At 55.6% G+C, this 21405-nt stretch overlaps 1 protein-coding gene across 1 annotated transcript in view; it reads right to left on the minus strand.

Annotated features, from left to right (window-relative positions):
* NPTXR (neuronal pentraxin receptor) overlaps positions 1–21005 on the minus strand; it is a 25500-nt gene extending 4495 nt beyond the window's left edge. The window contains exons 1-4 of the mRNA XM_024239757.3: positions 20224–21005; positions 5316–5541; positions 3533–3780; positions 130–309 (exon numbers count right to left, since the gene is read on the minus strand). Coding sequence (XP_024095525.1) covers positions 130–309; positions 3533–3780; positions 5316–5541; positions 20224–20814 — 1245 coding nt within the window. The 5' untranslated portion in view covers positions 20815–21005. The remainder of the gene's footprint in view (positions 1–129; positions 310–3532; positions 3781–5315; positions 5542–20223) is intronic.
* Positions 21006–21405: the final 400 nt, after the last annotated feature.

Raw genomic sequence — 21405 nt, forward strand, 5'->3', positions numbered from 1 at the left:
CCCGCCCCCAAGGCGCTAGCCCCACCTTCAAGATTCTAGTTCCTTGGGCAGGTCTCTGATCTCTCTGGCCCTCATTCTGCCCATCTGCACAATGAGGAGGTCCAGCCCCAATACCAGCCTGAGCCTTACCTGCTCCTGGCCCAAGATAAGGATTCCGTGAGGCTTGATGGGGTGCCAGGCAGCCAGGTTCTCACCGGAGCCCTGCAGCTCCCCGTCCTGGTAGGCAGACCATAGGCCATCCCTTGTGGTCCAGGCGATGCAGATGTGGTGCCAGCCATTGTCCTTCAGGCTCAGAGGCAGCTGGGCCACCTGGACACAGGTCCCCCAACCCCAGGTCAGAGGTGCCCCAAGGCCCAAGGCCCATGGCTGAGGCAGTGGGGTGGGGCTGGGGAGACCCATGTCCATCCTTCCAGGGCCCGACCCCAGGCCTGACCCTCTCCATCCTCCTGCCTAGTGTCTTTCCCTGACTCTTCTCTCCTCTTTCCTCAAAGACCAAACCAGATCACAAGGGACTCTCTGGTTTTGGTTTTCAGTTGTCACAAGGTAGTTCACTCACTCTCCAACAGGCCTATTAAGGTCACTTGGGGAGAGAGGGATGTCTCATAATCCCAACTTCCCCTGAACACCTCACACAGCACTCAGCACACAGCTGAGGCTCAAGAAGTACTGGCAGGGATTGAGCCTTGGACTCAGAGGCCAGGCTCCAGCATCTGGCCCTGGCTCTGCCACCAACCCCTGTGTGATATGGGGAGGCTGCTCCTTCCTCCCTGGGCCTCAGTTTCCTTATCTGTAAAGTGAGGTCAGACAAGGGATGGCAAATCTACAGCTGCTGCCTCTTCCTCCACCCAGGGCAGACATAGCCAATCAATCACGAGCCTCAATTTAGCTCGGATCCCTCAGCACAGTGCTCTGGAAAGCCACTGCTGATGGGTTAGAGCTGGCCTGTAAGATGAAAGGTGCTTGCTGTCTGTGGATTTGGTGCTCCCAAAGGGCTTCCTCGTCTGGTAAGTTTCCTGAGATCACATTTTTTTTTTTTTTGAGATGGAACTTCACTCTGTTGCCCAGGATAGAGTGCAGTGGTCTGATCTCAGCTCACCACAACCTCCATCTCCTGGTTCAAGCAATTCTCCTCCCTCAGCCTCCCAAGTAGCTGGGATTACAGGCGTGCACCACCACGCCCAGCTAATTTTTTTTTTTTTTTTTTTTGTATTTTTAGTAGAAACGGCGGGATTTCACCATGTTGGCCAGTCTGGTCTTGAACTCCTGACCTCAGATGATCCACCCGCCTCAGCCTCTCAGAGTACTGGCATTACAGGCATGAGCCACCTTACCCAGCCTGAGATCACAATTTAATGTAACATTCTCTGAGGCCTATGTGGTGCCTGGCCTTGTTGTGGACGCTGGGGATGTGGAGCTGGTCCTCGCCTTAAATGAGCTGAGTCTGCAGGAAGGGAAGGACTTCGGGGCAATGCTATAAGACAAAATAACGGAGGGCATATGGGAGGTACAGAGGCTGTGAGGCCCAGAGGTAGAGGGGATATGAGAACAGAAGCCACGTCAAAACCCGTCTGGAAGGACAATGGATCCACCATTCCATTGCTAGGCAAATCAAGTGGTGGGCACGGTAGAAGTAAAGGCTTAGAGGCTGGAATAAAAAGGGAACAGTGAGCAGTCTGTTAGACTGGCTCTCAAAAGGACTCTAGAGCGTCCCAGAACAGGGCTGCCCAATGCCCTGTCCAGGGTGCTGAATTTCTTCTAATGAGAACTGAGTGCTGAACTTGGGCCAGGCCAAGGATGGCAGCCAGGGGGTGATGAAGGGTACAAAGCAGCAGGATCTAGATGTAGTCCAGCCATCCCGGTGGTCATAGGGTTTATCGGGCCACAAGGGAAAGTCACTGGTCCCTGGATTCATCTCCTTCCTCCTCCTCCTCCCCCTCCAGAATGCCATGAAATGCACCTTCTGCTAAGCTGGGTTCTGATGGGTGTCAATCACTCCTAGTGGCTTTATGTGTTGTGGGCTGGTCACAGGTGGGTACGATATGTGGTATCTGCATTTCCAGGGGGGTCTCAATAGACCACCATGCCTGCAAGGCCCAAAGCAATGTGGCAGGCGGGGGAGGAGCTTTAGGAGTGGATGATAGTGCTGAGATGCTCCCCTTCCTCTCCCCTCAATCACTGTGCTCCTGCCACATCATTCTCCCTGCCTTGTCCTTGTCCTGCCTACCAGCCAGGCTGAAGGAGGGGCATCAGGGAGGGAGGCCTGGGCATGAGGAAGATGGGTGGCCCAAGGGCAGAACAGGGGAGGGGTTAAAAGGTAGTTTCTGGAGCCCAAGACCCTGAATCACATCACATCACAGCAGCTGTGTGGCCAGGGTGTATTATTTCCCCTCTTTGAGCCTCAGTTTCTCCATCTGCAAAATGGGGATAATGAGGGTACCTACTTCCCAGTGCTGTTGGGAAGGTCAAGGGTAATAATGTGAGTAAACTGCTTATTAGCACAGTGACCAGTATAATACAAACAGCTCACAGTTATTGATGTCTGCTAAACGCCAGGCTCTGCTCAAAGCCCTCTACATGCATTTAAGCCACTTCTCACTACAACCCTAAGAGGCAAGAGTTCTTCTCATTCCTGCTTTAGAGATAAGGAAACTGAGGCACAGGGCAGGTAGAAGACTAGTCTGAGGTCACACAGTGGTGAAGATGCAGAACCAAGACTCAAACCAGCATTTGGGCCCCAGAGCCTGAGCACAAAACCTTTCTATTCTCCATAGTGGGGAGGGCCCGAGGGGCTGGCTCCAGGGAAGTAGAAGGAACGAGGAGGCCACAAGCACTCCCTTCCTCCCTCCATCCCCAGGTAGGTCTGTGCACCTCCCTTCTCTCTCTCTCTGTTTTTTTTTTTTTTTTGACACGGAGTCTCGCTCTGTCGCCCAGGCTGGAGTGCAGTGGCACGATCTTGGCTCACTGCAAGCTCTACCTCCCGGGTTCTGGCCATTCTCCTGCCTCAGCCTCCCGAGTAGCTGGGACCACAGGCGCCCACCACCATGCCCGGCTAATTTTTTTGTATTTTTAGTAGAGATGGGGTTTCACTGTGTTAGCCAGGATGGTCTCAATCTCCTGACCTCGTGATCTGCCCGCCTCGGCCTCCTAAAGTGCTGGGATTACAGGCGTGAGCCACTGCACCCGGGCCACCTCCCTTCTCTTTAAGTCCAGGAGGATGAGCAGAGCCCTGGGGGCAGACACCTGAGCCCTGTCCCATAGCTGGGTCACTGGGGAAGTCACTGGATCTCCAAGAGCTTCACTTGCCTCCCCTGTAAAGTGGAACAACACTTAGAGCCTCTATTATACACAGCCTCTCTTCCGGCAGCCCCATGTCTGGCTTGTCTTTATATTCCCAGAGCCCAGCCTGGCACACAGTAGGTATTTAATGTGTGCTGAATATGCAGAGCAGGAGAATGAAAGAGCCCAGTGTGGAGTGGGCGCTTCTGGAAGGGTGGCCGTCCCCCAGCCAGCCCTCCCCGCCAGCCCTGCCCACCTTGTCGTTGATCAGCAGCTCCATGGGCTCATGGCCCGCCTCTAGCAGTACAATCTCGTTGGCCTGCCCGGGCACCGAGTAGGAGAAGGGGGTGCCCTGGCCAGTGCCGCTGGACCTGGACCGCAACCACATGCAGGCGGTGAATGCGTAGAGCTCGGGCAGCACCTTCCGCACGCGGGCGTACATGTAGTTGTTACGGATGGGGATGCTGATCTTGAAGGCATCTGGAGGACTGTAGGCTGAGGACCCTGAGGGTGGGCAAGGCAGACATGGTGGAGGTCGGTGGACACCGAAAAGGGTGGGGTGGACAGGACATACTTCAGAAAGAAGGCTAACAGCTCCCAGGCACCTGCTGCATGCCCAGTGCCTTCAGGGCCCTCTCTGCTCCACCTCTGTGTTGAGGGGTGTGATTAAAGTGCAGGGGCTCTGGACCTCAGATGTCCTGAGACCAAATCTCGCCTCCCCCACTTCCCAGCCACGTGAGCTTCAACAAATTAAACTTGTTCCTGACCCCTTGGAAGACCCGGGGTAGACGGGCCAGAGGCAGGGCTGAGGAGGGCTGGAGGTTGCTTCTCCTGTCCCTGTGCTCCAGCCAGGATGCTGGCCTTGAACCACCAGACCCTGTCCCTCCCCTGCAGCTGTGCCCCTGCAATGGCCCCTCCATTCTGAAATTTGCTCCCCACCTCTGTTTTCAAGAACTAGCTTGAGGCCTGCCTCCTCCAGGAAGCAGCTTGGATTTTCTTTCTTTTCTTTTCTTTCTTTTTTTTTTTTTCTGAGACAGAGTTTCCCTCTGTTGCCCAGGCTGGAGCGCAGTGGTGCAATCTCAGCTCACTGCGACCTCCACCTCCCAGGCTCAAGCAATTCTCCTGCCCCAGCCTCCCAAGTAGCTGGGGTTACAGGCATGCACCACCACACCCAGCTAATTTTTGCATTTTTAGTAGAAATGGGGTTTTGCCATGATGGCCAGGCTGGCCTTGAACTCCTGACCTCAGGTGATCCGCCCACCTCAACCTCCCAAAGTGTTGGGATAACAGGCATGAGCCACCATGCCTGGACCTGGATTTTCTTCTCCTGAACCCCTGTTCCCCATGTAAGCTGGTCCCAGCTAACTGCTTACCATTTCCCCTGTTCTCCCCAACTCGTCTGTATGCCTCTTAAGGGTGGTCTTCACAAGAATTCAAAGCTGAAAGGTCTTTGAGAGCTCATGAGTCCTAAACCCCTATTTCTCAGATGAGGAAAACTGAGGCCTGGGGAAGGAAGTGAACTTCTGAGGTCACAGAGCAAGCCAGAGACAGATATGCAACCAGGAGCCAGGTCTCCTTATGCTTATACCTGTACCTTGCCCATTATGTTCCTCTGACCCCTTGGCAGTGCCAGGCACAGGTGTTAAACAAAATCCTGACCAATTCATTGAAAATGCTATTTTGTGGGTGGTTAAATGTATGACTGTGGAGTCAGACCTTGTTTGAGGTCTAGACCCACCACTTTTGTCTGTGTGACCTTGAGCATGTCACTTGACTTCTCTGAGCTTCGATTTTCTCATCTGTGAAAACTGTGAAGATTAAATCAGCTGATGTATCAAGTACTTAGCCCACTCCCAGGACACAGTAAGTGCCAGAAAATCAGACCTGTTAATAATGTTGATAATGATAACAATATCTCCCAATGATTCTCTCCACTGTGTGTTCCACAGCCTCCTCCCCACCCTCCCGTCTGTCCATGTTAGCCTCTGGGGAGCATGGATATATTTTTTGAGTGGCCCTCTTCAGGACCCAGGACCCACCGTGCTCTAGCTCAGCCACACGACCCTGCAGGACGTCCAACTCCTTTTCCACTTCCTGCCTCTGCCGGCGGCTGCTGTGGCTGAGGGCCGCACGCTCCTTCTCCAGTGCCAGCACCTGGGCCAGCAGCTGCCCCTCCAGCTGGTCCATCTTGGAGTGCAGGCCGGTGGGCACAGCAGAGACTGGGGCTGGGGTAGCTGAGAGGTTCACACGGGCTGGAAGCTCCTGCTGTTCACAGGGGAGAGAAACAGAAATCAACTGAGGGGAGGAAGGAAAGGCTTGGAACACTCAGATGCCTTCCGCCCCTGCTCAGTGACCCCAGGGGAGCCTCAGCTTCCCCAATATGCAAAATGGGAATGACAATGGCCAACAGCAGGCAACAGATGCATCCTGGGTCCCTGACAGGCTCTGTTCCTGGTGCTGGCGCGTGATGGTGAGCAGCAGGCAGAGCTGGCCCCGGCCCTCAAGGACAGCTCAGCCCGTGGTGGGGGTGTGGGTCCTGGCCATGAGTGCTGTGAAGGACCCCCAGGTGGTTTCAGGGTGCAGTTGGGGCTGAGCGCCCCACCCTAATCCTTCGTAGCAGCAAGGCTAGACACTGATGGGCTGGTAAAGGGGCAGACCATCTTAGTCTTCATTCCCTCACTCAGCAAGCTTCTCTAGAATGGTCCTTGGCAAAAGGCTCTGTATGGCCACTGGGCCCACCCAGGGCGTGAAACAGGGACTTCTGGAGCAGGGCCCCGGTGGCTGGACCATACCAGGGTGGCAGGTGGTTAAAATCACATACTTTGGAGTCAGACAGCCCAGGGTTCAAAACCAGCTTGGTAACCAATCTGCTATGTGACTCTGAGAAAATATCTTGACTTCTCTGAACTTGTTTACTCAAAAGAGAGCTGCACCTATTTGGAGAGTTGTGGGGAGGACTAAGGATTAAGTATCAATAAACAGAGCCTGCTTATTGCAATTGCTGTCTAGGGCAGAGTGTTCCAGGTTAGGCTCTGACATCCCCCATCCAGCCCAGGATGAGGTCTGAGTGTTTAGAGTTCCCCACCACATGCCTGTCTTAAGACCCCAAGGGCAGCAGAACTGGGGAAGGAGCTGGGAGGGTTTCTTTCCCCCTCTCCTGCTGGAAGAAGGCCCCTCTGGGGTGAAGGAAGGCAGGTGAGGCCACAGGTCCAGACTCTTTGAGGGGACAGTCTGTGGCAGGCATGTCACAGAAATGTCAGTAGGAGATGAATAATTCAATGAGCTGCTAGGAGCTAAATTAAACCTTCACCATCCTCCACCATCCTCCTGGTTTCCCCTCCTCCATGGTCCCCGCTACCAGGCCTGATGCTTGCGAACTCCCAGGGGCCTGGGAAGTTTTTGCTCAGTCAGTTCCTTGCTCCCAGGCTTAGGCCCCAGACACGAACTCATTGCATTCTGTGATTCAGTCACTGAGCAAACATTCATAGGGCACCCCCATTGTGCTGGGCACTGCCCCAGATGCTGAAGTTGTGGCTGGAGGTAAAACAGAAAACCAAGAACCCCACCTTTCCTCAGTTTCCTAAGCTGCGAGAGGATGGCCTTGCAGCTTGGGACAAGTACAGAATCCCTTGCCCAGCCTCACTGGCCCAGCCAATGGCCTTGTCAGTCATTTGCTGGGTGACACTGGACACTGCTGGCGGCTGCTGTGACTGAGGGCCACGTGTTCCTTTTGAGCTGTGCACTTCTCCTTAACTTCTCTGAGCCTGTTTTCTAGCTATGGGACAAGGGGAGAAGTGCGTCCCCTGTGTCAGAGTGCTGGGGGCAAAGGACCACTGCCATGCTCAGTGCCCGAGACTTGGAAATGCCAGTGTGGACAGCAATGTGACCTCATTTTGAGGAGTTGCAGGAACCAGCCCTCGGCTCTGCCACTGCCCCGTGAGAGTAGGGGCAGGTGGGCTGACACTCCGGGATCATTTTTCCCCTTCTATAAGACAGGGACATGGACTGCTCAGCCTCCAGGGCTGGTCAGCATTAAATGATGGCGTGTAAGGGAAGTGCCCAGAGCCTGGCCCACAGTGGGTGCCGGGGGCATGGTTTTGGGTGTGTGGGGTAGGTGGGAAGACCGAATGGGACGCTCTTGCTGCCGGCTGAGCCTTAGCAGACACCTTGCAAACATTCTCTCTCTGAATCCACTTAACATGCCAGTGTCCCCATTTCAGGGGCAGGAAAACCAGGGTGAGTTAACCAAGATCACACCAGAAGCAGGAGCAGAGCTGAGATCTGAGCCTAGCAGTCTGGCTCACCCGCCCCCACTGCATCACTCGCCACGCAGCCTCTCTTGGCATCTGCCAGGCAGCCTCTCCAGAAGCCCTATTCCCTCTCTGTCCCACCTGTCCCTTGGCTTCCATGGGAAAGGTGAGGTTGCTTCACAGGGCAGGGGGTCTGGTGCCACTCACACTCAGCAACCCCCCTCTTCTGCTGGCAGTGGGAGGGGCTGAGGATCAACCTCTCCATTCCAGGCTGTAAGATGGGGCAACAGACACAAGTCACTGAGGTCATCCAGGCTGGCTCTGGAAAGGGACCCATGAAAGCAGCGAGAGAGGGGGGACTCTGGCCATCATTATGCACCCCCCCTCACCTCTTGTGTAAGAGGTCATGGCCGCCCAGCCACGCAGATGCCTACTTGGGCACATGAGGCTGGGGCGGAGGCCACGTGAAGGCGGGCATGGGATGGGCGTAGGAGGCTTACGGTGCACTCCCCGCTTACATTCATCTTTGCTTTCCCGAGGGCTCCTTCTGTCAAGGTGCCTATAAACCCTGGCTCTGGTGCAGACTAACCACAAAGCCTTGGTTTCCCTTCCTCTAAAATGGGAACAGGCTGGGCATGGTGGCTCATGTGTGTAATCCCAGCACTTTGGGAGGCCAAGACGGGCGCTTGAGCCCTGGAGTTCGAGACCAGCCTGGGCAACATGGCGAAACCCCATCTCTACAAGAAATACAAAGATTAGCCAGGCATGGTGGTGCATGCCTGTAGCCCCAGCCACTTGGGTGGCTGAGGCAGGAGGATTGCTTAAGCCCGGATGGTTGAGGCTGCGGTGAGTCATGATCATACCACTGCACTCCAGCCTGAGCAACAGAGCGAGACAAAAAAAAAGTGTGTGGGGGGTGAAACAGGCTTCCTCTTGTCCATTCCCAGGACAGATGGAAGGATGGGAGGACAAGTGACAGGCCCTCATGGACTATACAAGCATAATGCCAACTGTGGGGCTTGACTACATTAGCTGATGGGGCGCTCATTACCTCCAGAGCCTTCAAGTGACACTGGATGGCCCACAGGGTGACAGGTTCAGCCACCCACTGCATTTGAGATGGCTGGACTTCCAGGAAGCCTTGGACTGAGGCAATCAGCTCAAGGGGTGCATTTCATCTCAGGGCTGGAAGGGCTGGGGCAGGGTCTCCCCGGGCCCAGGCAGTGTTCTGTCCTCAGTTCCCCACCTGCTCTGTGCCAAGCTTGAGGCCAGAGGGGCATGCGGGAGTGAGGCTGTGCACCAGGCCCATCATAGACACTTGGCATGTGTTTACTCATGAATCCTCGCAGCCGCTCGCTGAGGCTGGCACTCTTCGTATCCCCATATCACAGATGGGAAACCGAGGCAGGAGTCGTTTTGAATTGTCTATAGCAATGGGGCTGGGCCAAGCCGATACCCCTGGAGCCAGCATCTCCTCTCTCCAGCAAAGGCAGAGAGGGAGGAAGACTTGCCAGGAAGAACAGAGGGAGGAAGACCTGCCAGCAAGAACAGGGAGTCGAGGCTATTTAAACAGACGCTGTTTGGAGGAGAAAACGTGCGGGCTGAGGGGGTGTGCGCTCAAGCTGTTCTTTTGTCAGAGCCACCGGCTCTGCAGCGGCCAGGAAGGCCATGGAGGAGGTGGGCTCGCCGGATCGTGTGTGAGTCCCTCCCCGTCCCAGTGTCTGAATCAGAAGAACACGACTCCCGCACCCCCACTTCCCATCTGCTGTGGGCGCAGGCTGTGCCGCGTGGGCTCCCGGCCTGATGCCAACTGGGCCCCTCACCTAAGATGATGGGGGGAATGATGACGCAGGCACCCCCACTCAGCTCCTGCTGGGGCAGGAAGGTGGAGGCTGGGAACCCATGGCCTGTCCCGCTGGGAGTCCGGGGTGGGGTTTGGTGTAAGTGTGCTGGGCCTAGAGCCAGAGCCCCTTGTTCTAGGCCCAGCTCAGCCATAATGTGCTGGGCTCATTAGCACTCAATCAGAATGCTAACGGCAGCAGCTGTCTCCATCGAGCACTCACTGCATGCCAGGTCCCGCACTAGGGAAGCTCTGTGCAAACAGTTCTAGGCCGCTCTCAACAGCCTGGGGAAGTAGGGAGGCCCACTTAGAGATGAGGGAACTGAGGCTCAGTGCCTGTCTAAGGTCACATACCTGTGACACTGCAGAGCCAGCACTCCAGCCTGGCCTTCCTGATCCTGAAATCTGTGCTCATTCCTCAGGCTCACACTGATGGTCTGGGTCTGTTGGTTGATCTGCCAAGTGGGCACAGTGCTGGTTGCCCTGCCTAACTTGAAGGCAAGCAGGAGAGGTACTAATGGCCACGGGAAGTCTAGAAGGTCCAGAAGGTTGTGTGAGACTATGGCGCAGGGCAGCTTCACAAAGGGAGACTGATAGGAGGGTCCTGCCAGCGTAGGGTGGCTGAGGCTGGGAGGATGCAGGGAAGCCCCACCACCTTAGTCCCACCCGGGGTCTATTCCCTTGCTGCAGGGAGCAGAAGGCAGGTGCAGGACTCCAGGGCCAGTCCCATCCTCTGCACAGCCCACAGACTGTGCTCATTCCTCAGGCCTACACTGCTGGTCTGGGTCTGCTGAGGGTCAGGGTCCCACCCTCTGCACCGCTGCCCCTGGCCAGGATCACCCAGGTAGTGATACTCCCAGCTGGCGGTGAGGCAGAGGCTGTTCTGGGATGGCCAGACCACCAGGTTTTGCCACGGTGGGAGTTTGGGGTCAGAAAGCCTTCTCAGAGAAACCCCATCCTGCCACCCCACCTCCCTCACCAGGGACAGATTGCAGGGGCACCAGGACCAGGTGGAAAGTGAGCAGCCTTCAGGGGGAGCAGTGTGGACCATGGCCCCTCACCTCCCCCATCCAACCATCCCCTGAGTTCTGAGTCCTGCTGGGGCTCACACTTGGGCTCCACCAGCTGAGTGGCCTTGTTATGTAACGGTGCCATGCCTCAGTTTCCCCACTGGCCCCAAAGGGTAAAATAGTAAATCTCATAGCATTGTGGTGAGGATTGACTGAGTTCATAGATAGAAAGCGCTTAGTGTGCGACAGGCATAGGAAGCATCACAGGCGTGTCTACTATTAACGTCGTGACTAACAATTTTTTTTTTTTTTTTTTGCGATGGAGTTTCTTTTTTTTTTTTTTTTTTTTTGAGACGGAGTCTCGCTGTTGCCCAGGCTGGAGTGCAGTGGCACGATCTCTGCTCACTGCAGGCTCCGCCCCCCGGGGTTCACGCCATTCTCCTGCCTCAGCCTGCTGAGTAGCTGGGACTACAGGTGCCCGCCACCTCGCCCGGCTAATTTTTTGTATTTTTAGTAGAGGCGGGGTTTCACTGTGTTAGCCAGGATGGTCTCGATCTCCTGACCTTGTGATGGGGATCAGCTGATTGGAAATGTTTGGTTCTTGAGCCTGGGCAGGGGCCTGGGTAGTAGTATTTATGCCTTTTTGCCCATCTGAAACACTTGACAATGATTTTCTTTTAAAAACAAGAAAACAATCCTAAAGTGGCATCTCTAATGGTTGAATCTAACCCTGCATCTTACCCAGAGCTTCATAAAGTGGTGTCTCTAATGGTTGAATCTAACCCTGCGTCTCGCCCAGAGCTTCACTCAGCTCCTAGCCTTCTCCCTAGTCCTGGCTACTGTCTGCTGGACTGTGCCACAGCTTCCACTCCCACCCTCCACACAGCGGCCAGAGGCAAATCCAGCCATGTTGCTCTCCTGCTTAAAATCCTTCCACAGCCCCCTCTCCCTGCCAATAAAGTCCCTGTCCTCCTGGCTTCAGCCCTCACCTCGACAGGACATAGGCCATGCCCACTGAAAGTCCTCTGCTGCTCAACTGCCCCAAACTCCTTCTCACCCTAAGGCCTCCACACATGCTGTTCCTTCTCCAAGAACATTCTTCCCGCCCCCACCCCTCCTCTGCCCATTGCCTGCTCACCCTCCAGATGGCAGCATCCCTGATGCCTGAACTGAGATGCTCTATAGAGAGAGAAGAGAGCCCTGAGAGCTTCTCTGGCAGGGCTGCAGAGCACTCATCCATCCATCCATCCATCATCCATCCATCCATCCATCCATCCATCCATTCATGTGTGCCGCAGCAACATGGCATCGTAGTTGCAGACACGAACTCTCATGTTAGACAGGCCAGCGTCATTTTCAGCTCCTTGCTTATTAGATCTGTGGCCTTGGGCAAGCTGCTTAACTCCTCCGGCCCTCAGTTACCTTATCTGTAAAACGGGTGTAATAATAGTACCTACCTTTGGGGATATAAATAATGATAAAATGAAAGAACAGATATGAAGTGTGGTCAACCATAAGAGGCAGTACATGGTTGTCACATTACTATTATTCTTCGCTATTATTGAGAGGCAAGAGAGCATAGTGTGTCATGGTGCAGGCCCTGGAGCCAGACTGCCTGGGTGGAAATGCCAGCTGAGTGAGCTGGACAAGCTTCTGAACCTTTCTGAGCCTCAGTTTCCTCACCTGTAAAACAGAGATAGTAATAGTCCCATAGCTCTTGTGGGATTCAATTGTAAGGCCCTTGACAGGCCTGGTGCAGAGGGTGAGCTCACCCCTGCTGCCTCTTGCCAAGTGCCAGGTGCTGTGGCCCCAAAGGCAGATATGGCCCCATAGTTCTGCAGGTGGCGGTGCTCCCAGCTGGCGGTGAGGCAGAGGCCGTTCTGGGATGGCCAGGCCACCAGGTCTTGCCAAGGTGGAAGTTTGGGGTCAGGAAGCCTTCTCAGAGAAACCCCATGCTGCCACCCCGCCTTCCTCTCCAGGGACAGGCCCAGCAGGTGGCTCCACCTCCTCCCGCCCAGGCGGGGAACAGGTGAGTGGTGGGCAAAGGACAGGGTGGTTTTGATCATCCTGGTCTCCTAGTGCCACTTTGGAGCTGAAGGAAAGAAGACGAATGGGGAGGAGGATGAGGAAGAAGGAGCAGGGATGGGGTTGGCCGTGTACCTCCCGGGTCTGAGACCCCAGACCGTGTCTAAAGACCCCTCTGGCCCCAGGCCCCTTACTCCTCCCTTCAAAAGTCCCTCCTGTCAGGCTGCTGCTTCCAGAAGCCCAGCTGGGAGTTCTGCTGAGGTCCTGCCTGCCCACACACCTTCCGGGCCCCAAAAATCCTCAGCAGATGGAGGTCCCCCACCTCTAGCCCACTTCAGTGAGAAATCCTGGCTTGGTCTTGACTCAGCCTCTGTGGCTGTGGGCAGGTCCCTCAGCCTCTCTGAGCCTCAGCTTCCCCTGGAGTGAAACAAGGGCTGTGGAAGCACATAAGTGCTCCCACCTTGGGTTGGTTGCTTCTATCCCTGTCCCCAGAGTTCCATGGGAATGATGTGCCCAAGACTGTCCTGGAGAGACTCCCCCCCCGGCCCCGGCACCCCACATTCTTCACTCTGTGAGGAGCACCGACCTCTGAGTTCATTCCACCTCCTACAGGCAAAGATATACAAAATGGCCAATAAACATAAGAAAAGGTGCTCAACATCATGAATCATCAGAGCAATACAAATTAAAACCACAGTGAGTGCACTACACGCCCACCGAAACGGGAATGTTTTTAAAATGACCATACCGAGTTTGGCGAGGTTTACATGCAGGCGGGCTTGTAAACTCTCTCAGCTACTGTGGGGAAATGTTTGGCTGTACCTTCCGATGCTAAATATACACCCCTCTTGCAACCCACTCCTGTGGCTCGATCCAGGGAGAAACGAGGGCTGACAGCCGCCAACAGATATCCCAAGAATGTTTACAGCAGCCTTATTTGTAAATCAGAAACAACCCACCGATCCATCCACAGAAGAACGGGTAAATGAATTAAGGCTCGTCGGCACAACGGAACACCACATGGCAATGAAAACGGCAATCCTCCGTGGGTACACACAACAAGCCTGGATGCCACAGACGTGACACTGAATGAAAAATCACCAGACGCAAGGGTGCACAGCTGTCTGCGTCCATTTGTACGAAGTCCAAACACAGGCAAAACTGACTACGGTGACAGGAGCCAGAATAGCCGCTGCCTTTGGAAGGCTACTGTCTTTGGGGGCACCAGGGAGCCTTCTGGGGGTGCTGGAAGTGTTCCAATTCCTGATCTGGCTGGCGCTTTCACAGGGGTATCCATCCATAAATTTTCATCGAGCTGTCCACTTATGATTTGTGTCTGTTTAAGCGAGACCTGTGACTTCTTACGTATCTTGAATGTAAGATAAACCTCAAAATAAGCCACACAGGCTTTTTTATTTTATTTATTTATTTTTTGAGACGGAGTCTTGCTGTGTTCCCCAGGCTGGAGTGCAGTGGTGCAATCTCGGCTCACTGCAACCTCAGCCTCCCGGGTTCAAGCGATTCTCCTGCCTCAGCCCCCTGAGTAGCTGGGACTATAGGCGCCCACCACCACGCCCGGCTAATTTTTTGTATTTTTAGTAGAGACAGGGTTTCACCGTGTTAGCCAGGATGGTCTTGATCTCCTGACCTCGTGATCTGCCCGCCTCAGCTTCCCAAAGTGCTGGGATTACAGGCGTGAGCCACCGCGCCCGGCACCCACAGGCTTTCAAATCTCCATTTCAGACAGGAAACTGAGGCTGAGAAAGTTAAGCACCTTGCCTGAGGTCACAGAATTCTCAAGTGACAGAGCTGGAATTTGCACCCAAGTGATCTGGCCCTGGAGTCTGTACCAGGAACATGTTCCACACTGCAGCTTTCTCAGGGCTGGAGGGGGCACTGTGGGGGAGGGAGGACACTGTGGGTCCACATCCTCCAACCAAAGCCCAATAGCAGAAGCCCTCTCTCCACATTCCACAGCCCCCAGCCATTCCCTTCTCCCAAGCCCTCCTCACTGCCAAACAGGCAGGGTCAGGGAAACCAGTGCCCACTGGGCAGAAGCTTCTAGAATGGGCAGCAAAGTCAGAGAAAAGCAAAGACAACCAATGGAATTTAGAGAAGACACCAAGAGATCCTCGAAGCTGCAGTTTATCTGCAGATTTCCCAGAGAAACATAGTTCTGGGAGTGGGTGGAAGGGGCTTGAGGGCGGTACACACATGTAACCCCCACAAACACAACTACACCTCACACAATCCCTATTTAGAAGCCTTCTGCCCAAGAACTCAGAATGTAGAGCCTAAGGGGACTGGGAATTAGCTCCTCCTCCCACCTGTTTTACAGATAAGAAAACCAAGGCACCAAGAGGGAAAGTGATTAGTCTAAAGTCACAAGCAAGAACCCAAGCCTGTGCCTCCCAGCCTTTCTATTTCAGAGACTTATTTATTTTTATTTTTTATTTTATTTTATTTTTTTTGAGACAGAGTTTCGCTCTGTTGCCCAGGCTGGAGTGCAGTGGCATGATCTCGGCTCACTGCAACCTCTGCCTCCTGGGTTCAAGTGACTCTTCTGCCTCAACTTCCCAAGCAGCTGGGACCACAGGCACGCGCCACCATACTTGGCTGATTTTTGTATTTTGAAGTAGAGACAGGGTTTTGCCATGTTGGCCAGGCTGGTCTTGAACTCCTGACCTCAAGTGATCTGCTGGCCTCGGCCTCCCAAAGTGCTGGGATTACAGGTGTGAGCCACCACGCCTGACCTATTTCAGAGACTTTTTAGAGCTGGAAGCATGTTTAGGGAGTATCTGGCCTGCTGTATCATTCATTGTATGGAGGAGAAAACCGAAGCTGGTGGGGGGCGGGGCAGGGATTTGCCTGGGTCTGTGTCCTTCACCGTCTCTGAGCTTCTATTTGCTCATCTGTAAGATGGGAATGCGTTCAGCCTCTATCATAGGACTGAAGACTGAATAAGCTAATACGTATCTAGTAAGTGTCTAATAAGTGTTATTTATTATCAGCAGCAGCAGCAGCAGCAGCAGTGAAGGTCTTGCAGCAAGTCTCCTGGCTCTCTAGCTGGTCAGCAGGACAAGCCTTGAGGACTGGCCTCCACCCCTCTCACTCTGGGCTCCAAGGCAGAAATGGTCCAGGACAGTGACTAGCACAGGCATCGCCCTCACCTGTCTATTTTTTTTTTTTTTTTGAGACAGAGTCTCGCTCTGTTGCCCAGGCTGGAGTGCAGTGGCACGATCTCGGCTCACTGCAAGCTCCGCCTCCCAGGTTCACGCTGTTCTCCTGCCTCAGCCTCCTGAGCAGCTGGGACTACAGGTGCCTGCCACCACGCCCGGCTAATTTTTTGTATTTTTAGTAGAGACGGGGTTTCACTGTGTTAGCCAGGATGGTCTCAATCTCCTGACCTCGTGATCTGCCCACCTCAGCCTCCCAAATTGTTGGGATTACAGGTGTGAGCCACTGCGCCCAGCTCATCTGTCTTTCTCATGCTCCCAAAGGTGGGTGACGTCTGACCCCTCCAGATGGGTCTAGAGTTGGTGATGAAGAACGACGGCTCTACAGCCAGACAGTGGGCTCCACTGCTGCCTTGCGGCCAGTTCCTTAACCTCTCTGAACCTTGGTTTCTTTGTACCTCCCTCATAGAGATTTTACAAGGATTAAATAAGATAATGCACTGTGCCTGCCGCATAGTAAGTGCTCAGTAAGTGTTCACTATAATGGTTATTTGATTCCCACTCCAGGATGGGAGGAGGCAATCAGCTTGCCGGGCTGGGTTAAGGATGTGGTTTATGCCAAAGAAATGCTGTTGAAATTAATCTTGAAGTTCCATTGTATAGATACATTAAATTAGCACAAAAATGGAACAGGGGAACACGCATGCATGGCCTGTAGCCGCATCAATGGGCCAACTCTTGGAAAGTGGTTCCTGGCCTCAGCCATAAAAAGTCAGTATTGGCCAGGCACAGTGGCTCACGCCTGTAATCCCAGCACTTTGGGAGGCTGAGGCGGGTGGATCACCTGAGATCAGGAGTTTGAGACCAGCCTGGCCAACATGGTAAAACCCCATCTCTATTTAAAAAACAAGAATTAGCTGGGCGTGGTGGCACATGCCTGTAGTCCGAGCTACTCAGGAGGCTAAGGCAGGAGAATCGCTTGAACCTAGAAGGCAGAGGTTGCAATGAGCCAAGATTGTGCCACTGCACTCCAACCTGGGCGACAGAGCTAGACTCTGTCTCAAAAAAAAAAAAAAAAAAAAAAAATCAATATCCTCTGACCCAGTACCCAATAATACCACTCCTGGGAATTCAGCCTAAAAAAATCAACAGACTTAAAAACAAACAAACAGCTCTCTGCATGAAATGGATCCTGCAATGAACATCTGGAAGAAAAATAATTAGAAACAACCTACATCTCCAGTAACAGGAGCCGGTCAAGTGACTGATGGATGGGGAGCTGCAGATGAATCCCAGGATATTATGGCATCATTAAAATGGTAATTACACAGCAGCTCTCAAACAATGGCTGCATATGGATAAGGACTGAAAGAGCATTGCAAAAAAGGAGAAAATGATGCAATCGAATGCAGTGCTTTCCCCAAAACCTTTTGATTTATTTCAATGAACAACAATAACAACACAAATAAAAATGGAAAAGAAGACACTTTCCCCTAAGCCCTTAAATGTGGCTCCCACTTGAGGCTTTGGGGAGAGGACAGGCCAATCAGACCTTCCCTTCCCTTTTGTAGGAGGGGTGGTGATGCAGGGATGTGCCTGGGGGGGACCAGCAGGGAAGTGTGACGACTATGGAAGCCCAGGTGGGGATAGGAAGGGGACAGAGTGTGAACAGGGAGGGCTCCTGAGAGGAGGTGTCCTTGGAGCAGACTCTAAGATGAGGAGCAGGAATGTGCTGGGGGTGATCCAGGCAGAGGCAGGAATGAACTGAGAGAGGGGTCAGGAGCGGGGGCCAGATCCAAAGTGGTAGCCTAGGAGCAGGCCGAGGAGTTAGGAGAGCCCCGTGGTGGGCTTAAGGAAGACCCTTGGGGCTGCCTGGAGGAGGATGGAGGGAAGGGTGTGCCTGGAGTCTTGAGACCAGACGAGGCTGCTGCAAGTGTGTACAGAGATGAGGCCAATCAGAACTAGGGGGAGAGGGAGGGGCCAAGGATGGTTTCTCAGGGCACGTGGAGGTACCCGGTTCAAGCTGAAACACAGCGTGGTTAGGGGGCTGATGGGACAACCAGAGGGAGATGCTCAGGAGGCCGATGTGTTGATGGGTCTGGAGCTTGGAAAGGAAACCTGGGCTGGACACTGAGTTTGGTTTGGGGCCCCTCCGTGGAATGGGTGTGGGAAGCCTCAGGGCATGGCTGAGTGCACCCAGGGAAAGTGAGGGCCAAGACGGGCACACCCCTTAAAGGAGGAGGACCCTGCAAGGAGACAGAGGCAGCAGACAGAGGGAGGAGGAGGGCTGCTGTGAGAGGCGGCTGGAAGCCCAGGGCATGGAGACCTGCAAGAGGGGATGATCCGCAGGGTCAGGTGTCAGAGAGCGGTCCCCCAAGATAAGGACTGAGAAGTCCTCATTTGCATCTTGGGGACATTAGCTTTCAGTGTATCCTGGCAAGGAAAGGAGACCCCGAAAGTCTGGGCACTTTGAGGATACTGAATGAGAAGAGGGGAGAGATTGGACAGTGGCTAACGGGTGCATGGGACTCTGCTGAGCCAAGTGGTCTCACCCTGTGTCTGCTGGGCTTCAGCTCCAGCCCCAGCCCCAGCCCCTCCCTGAGGCCCCCAAAAAACTAGCTGTGGCTGTTGCCATGCTCAGAAAGCAGACCTGGTGGCCAAGCAGGCCCCCGCCCTTCTCTGTCTGTGGCTGCTGCACTCAGAAAAGAAGAGAAGGTATATAAGGGGAAGCCAGGGCTCCTCCAGCCTAGAAGGCTGACCTTTTGCCAAATTCCAGCTGCCAGGATCCCCCCAACCTCAGCGGGCTAACCGGAAGGGAAGCCACCCTGCCAAGTGCTGCAGGTGCTGGGGCACAGGTCCAAGGCAGGTCCAAGCCTGCCAGCCCCAGACGTGGGAGGAGCCACCTGTGCCATCTGGGCGTGGGGGCACGGGCTATGGCAGGCACGAGGAATTTTATTTAATGAAAGTCAAAAACTGTTTTTTACATGACTAAAACCTGTTGCCTAAAACCTGTTTGTTCCTATTTTGAGTTTTGGCTGTATTTTAAAAATGAGTAATATTATAGCTTAATGATAAAAATAGCCATCACTCAAACTGACTGAACATACCGGTGTGCTAGGCACTATTCTTGGCCTTTCATATAAAGTACTTAATCCTCCTAATATCCCAGTGAGGTAGGTGCTATTACTATCCCCATTTTACAAGCGAGAAAACTAAGACTTCCCTTCATTGCATACTTTCAGCTTTTTCCTGATTATTTTCCTGCTCTTGGTTCTCTCATCCTAGAAATCCCCCAGAGCTGGAGTCGGGGAAGAGGTGGGTATGGGCCCGGCTTTTCTCCTGCCTCTGCCACCTCTCTTAGGACGTTTCTGAGCTGAGTTTTCTCATCTGTAAGGTGAGGGGTTGGCTGCAATGGCTGATTGGCTGCACTCTGACACCCTGTGGGGAGGGTGCTGCCACCAGTACAGACGTCCTGGAGGGCTGTCAGACCACGACATCCTCAGCCTTGCAGGTGGGCATCACCAGTGCTGCTTGCCCAGGATTTAACTTAAACAGCCCCGGCAGTAAGGGGTCCCTGCATTTACTCCCCGCCTCCCTCCTCCCTCCAACTTGCCTGCTGCACTCCACCTGGGTGGAGGTAGCAGAGGGGGCAGCGCGGGCTTTGGCCTGTTGCTCCCTCTTCCTTCCACAGATCTGATTTTTTGCTTAACCCCCTTCCTTGTGGTCTGGAAGTCAGTCCATGGCTGGGGTAGTGAATGTGTCCCGGATGTTTGTCCTGCCCAGTCTGTCTGCCTTGCACTTCTGGGAGCCCCAAATTCATTCTTACAGGGAGGAAGGTGGCCATGGGACTCCAGGGGGGAAATGACGGGCCCAGGGTCACATGAGAGCCAAGAGTGGGTTCCCCCATGCTGGACCCCTTGTGTCTGACCCCAAGCCTAAGTCAGGAAAGCCTGGAAAAGGTGAGTGGAGGAGGAGGAGCTCGGTGGGGTCCTGTTCTCCATTCAGCCCCCACCCAAGAGCTGTGGGCTTCCAGGTGTGTGAGGCTGGGTGCCTGGCACCTGAGCTCCTGCGGTTTGGGTCATAGTCTGAGCCAGAGTGGGAGATTTACGGTAGGGAGGTGGTGAGGGGCTCCCAGGTTTGTCTTATGGGGCACTCTGTTCCCGGCTCTGTGTAATGAGGGGAGGACCCCAAGTCCTTTGTACAACGCATCCATCTCCTGGCCATAAAGTGTGAGCGTGGAGCTGGGCTGATTTGGGGGTGTCCGGAAGAAGGAAATGAAAGGGACATTTAATGAGGTCCTAAGTACGTGCCAAGCATTTTCACACACCTACATTTGATTCAATTTCCACTACAAGTGGACACTGTTATACCTATTTTACAGACACAGAAACTGAGGCTCAGAGAGGTGCCTGGAGAGGGAAAAGGGTGGGGAGCGAATCTTTCTGGCGCGTCCCCTGTGCCTCAGTCACCGTGCCAGACGCCTGCCCGCGTTCCCTATAGAAATCCCCCCGCCTCGCCAGTGAGGAAGGCGCGATCGTCCCCGGAACACAGACGGGAGACCAGAGGCTCGGGGACCGCGGGGCGACCGCGGCCGGGCGGCCCCTCACACCACCCAGGCCGCTCCCCCGACGGCGCGCGGCGCTCACCTCCAGGCGGTCGATGCGGTCCCGCAGGGCGCGCACGGCGTCCTCCAGCTCCAGAATGAGCGCAGGCGAGTCCCAGGGCCCGTCGGCCATGGTGTCGCGGCGGGGCCCGGCGCCCTGGAGGCCGCGCGGCAGGCCGCTCTCGCAGCGGCCCAGCTTGCCGGTGAGCTCACGGATGGTGTCCTGGTCGGCGCGGATGCGCGCCTCCTGCTGCAGCGCCGTCTGGCGCAGCTGTTCGGCCGTGCTCTGCAGCAGCAGCAGCTCTTCGCGCTCGCCCGGCGCAGCGCCCGCCGCGTCCCCCTGCTGGGCCCCCGACGGGCAGGCAGCCGCCAGCGGCGTGCACAGGAAGCGGCTGAACAGGGGCCCGGGCGGCAGCGGGTGCGCGCTGGCCGCGGGTGCCCCGGGCAGCGCTGGGGGCCCGGCTGAACCGCCCGCGCCGTGCAGCGCGCTCAGGCTCCGCTGCGGGCCCGGGGACGCGGCGGCGCCCGAGGCGACCGAGGCGTTGTCGGCGCCGCCGGGCAGCGCCCGCGCCGGGCTGGCCGCCAGGGGCACGCTGGCGATGATGCAGATGACGGCACCGAGGAACGCCAGCATGCCCGCGGCCAGCAGCACGGCCAGGAACTTCAGCGTGAGGCGGGCGGCGGGGGCGCCCTAGGCCCCCGGCAGGCGCGGCGGCGGGGTCGGGGCGCGGAGCCCGGGCGCGCTGGGCCGAGCGGGGCAGGCGCGGGAGCCGGAGCCGGAGCCGGAGCCGGAGCTGTCGCCGCGGCCGCTGCTGCCGCCGCTCTGAGCCCGGGCGGCGGGAGGAGGGGAAGGCTGCAGGCGGCGGGGAGGGGGAGCGGGCGCGGCGGCCCCGCCCCACTCGCTCCCCCGGGCCGGCCCTGGCCCTGGCCCAGCCCCGCACCCGTTCAATGCCGGGCGCCGGGCGCCGGGTTGGGGGCGCCGCCGGGGATGCGGCGAGGAGCGAGGGCAGCGCCTGGGACCTTATCTCGCAGCGGTCACAGCGCAGGGGGCGGCGACCCGAGGGCCGCGCGGCGGGGCTCCTGGGTGACCCCCACCCCAGCCCTCCCGTGCTCGGGCCCCCTCCCCAAGCTGGTTATGTTCACAGCTACCCGGGAGGGAGCTTTCCTCCGGGTGGGGCTCTGCGCTGGGCGCGCCACAAGCTCGGTCGCAATTGAGCCTCGCCCT

Source organism: Pongo abelii, chromosome 23 (genome assembly GCF_028885655.2).
Source record: "Pongo abelii isolate AG06213 chromosome 23, NHGRI_mPonAbe1-v2.0_pri, whole genome shotgun sequence".
NCBI lineage: Eukaryota > Metazoa > Chordata > Mammalia > Primates > Hominidae > Pongo > Pongo abelii.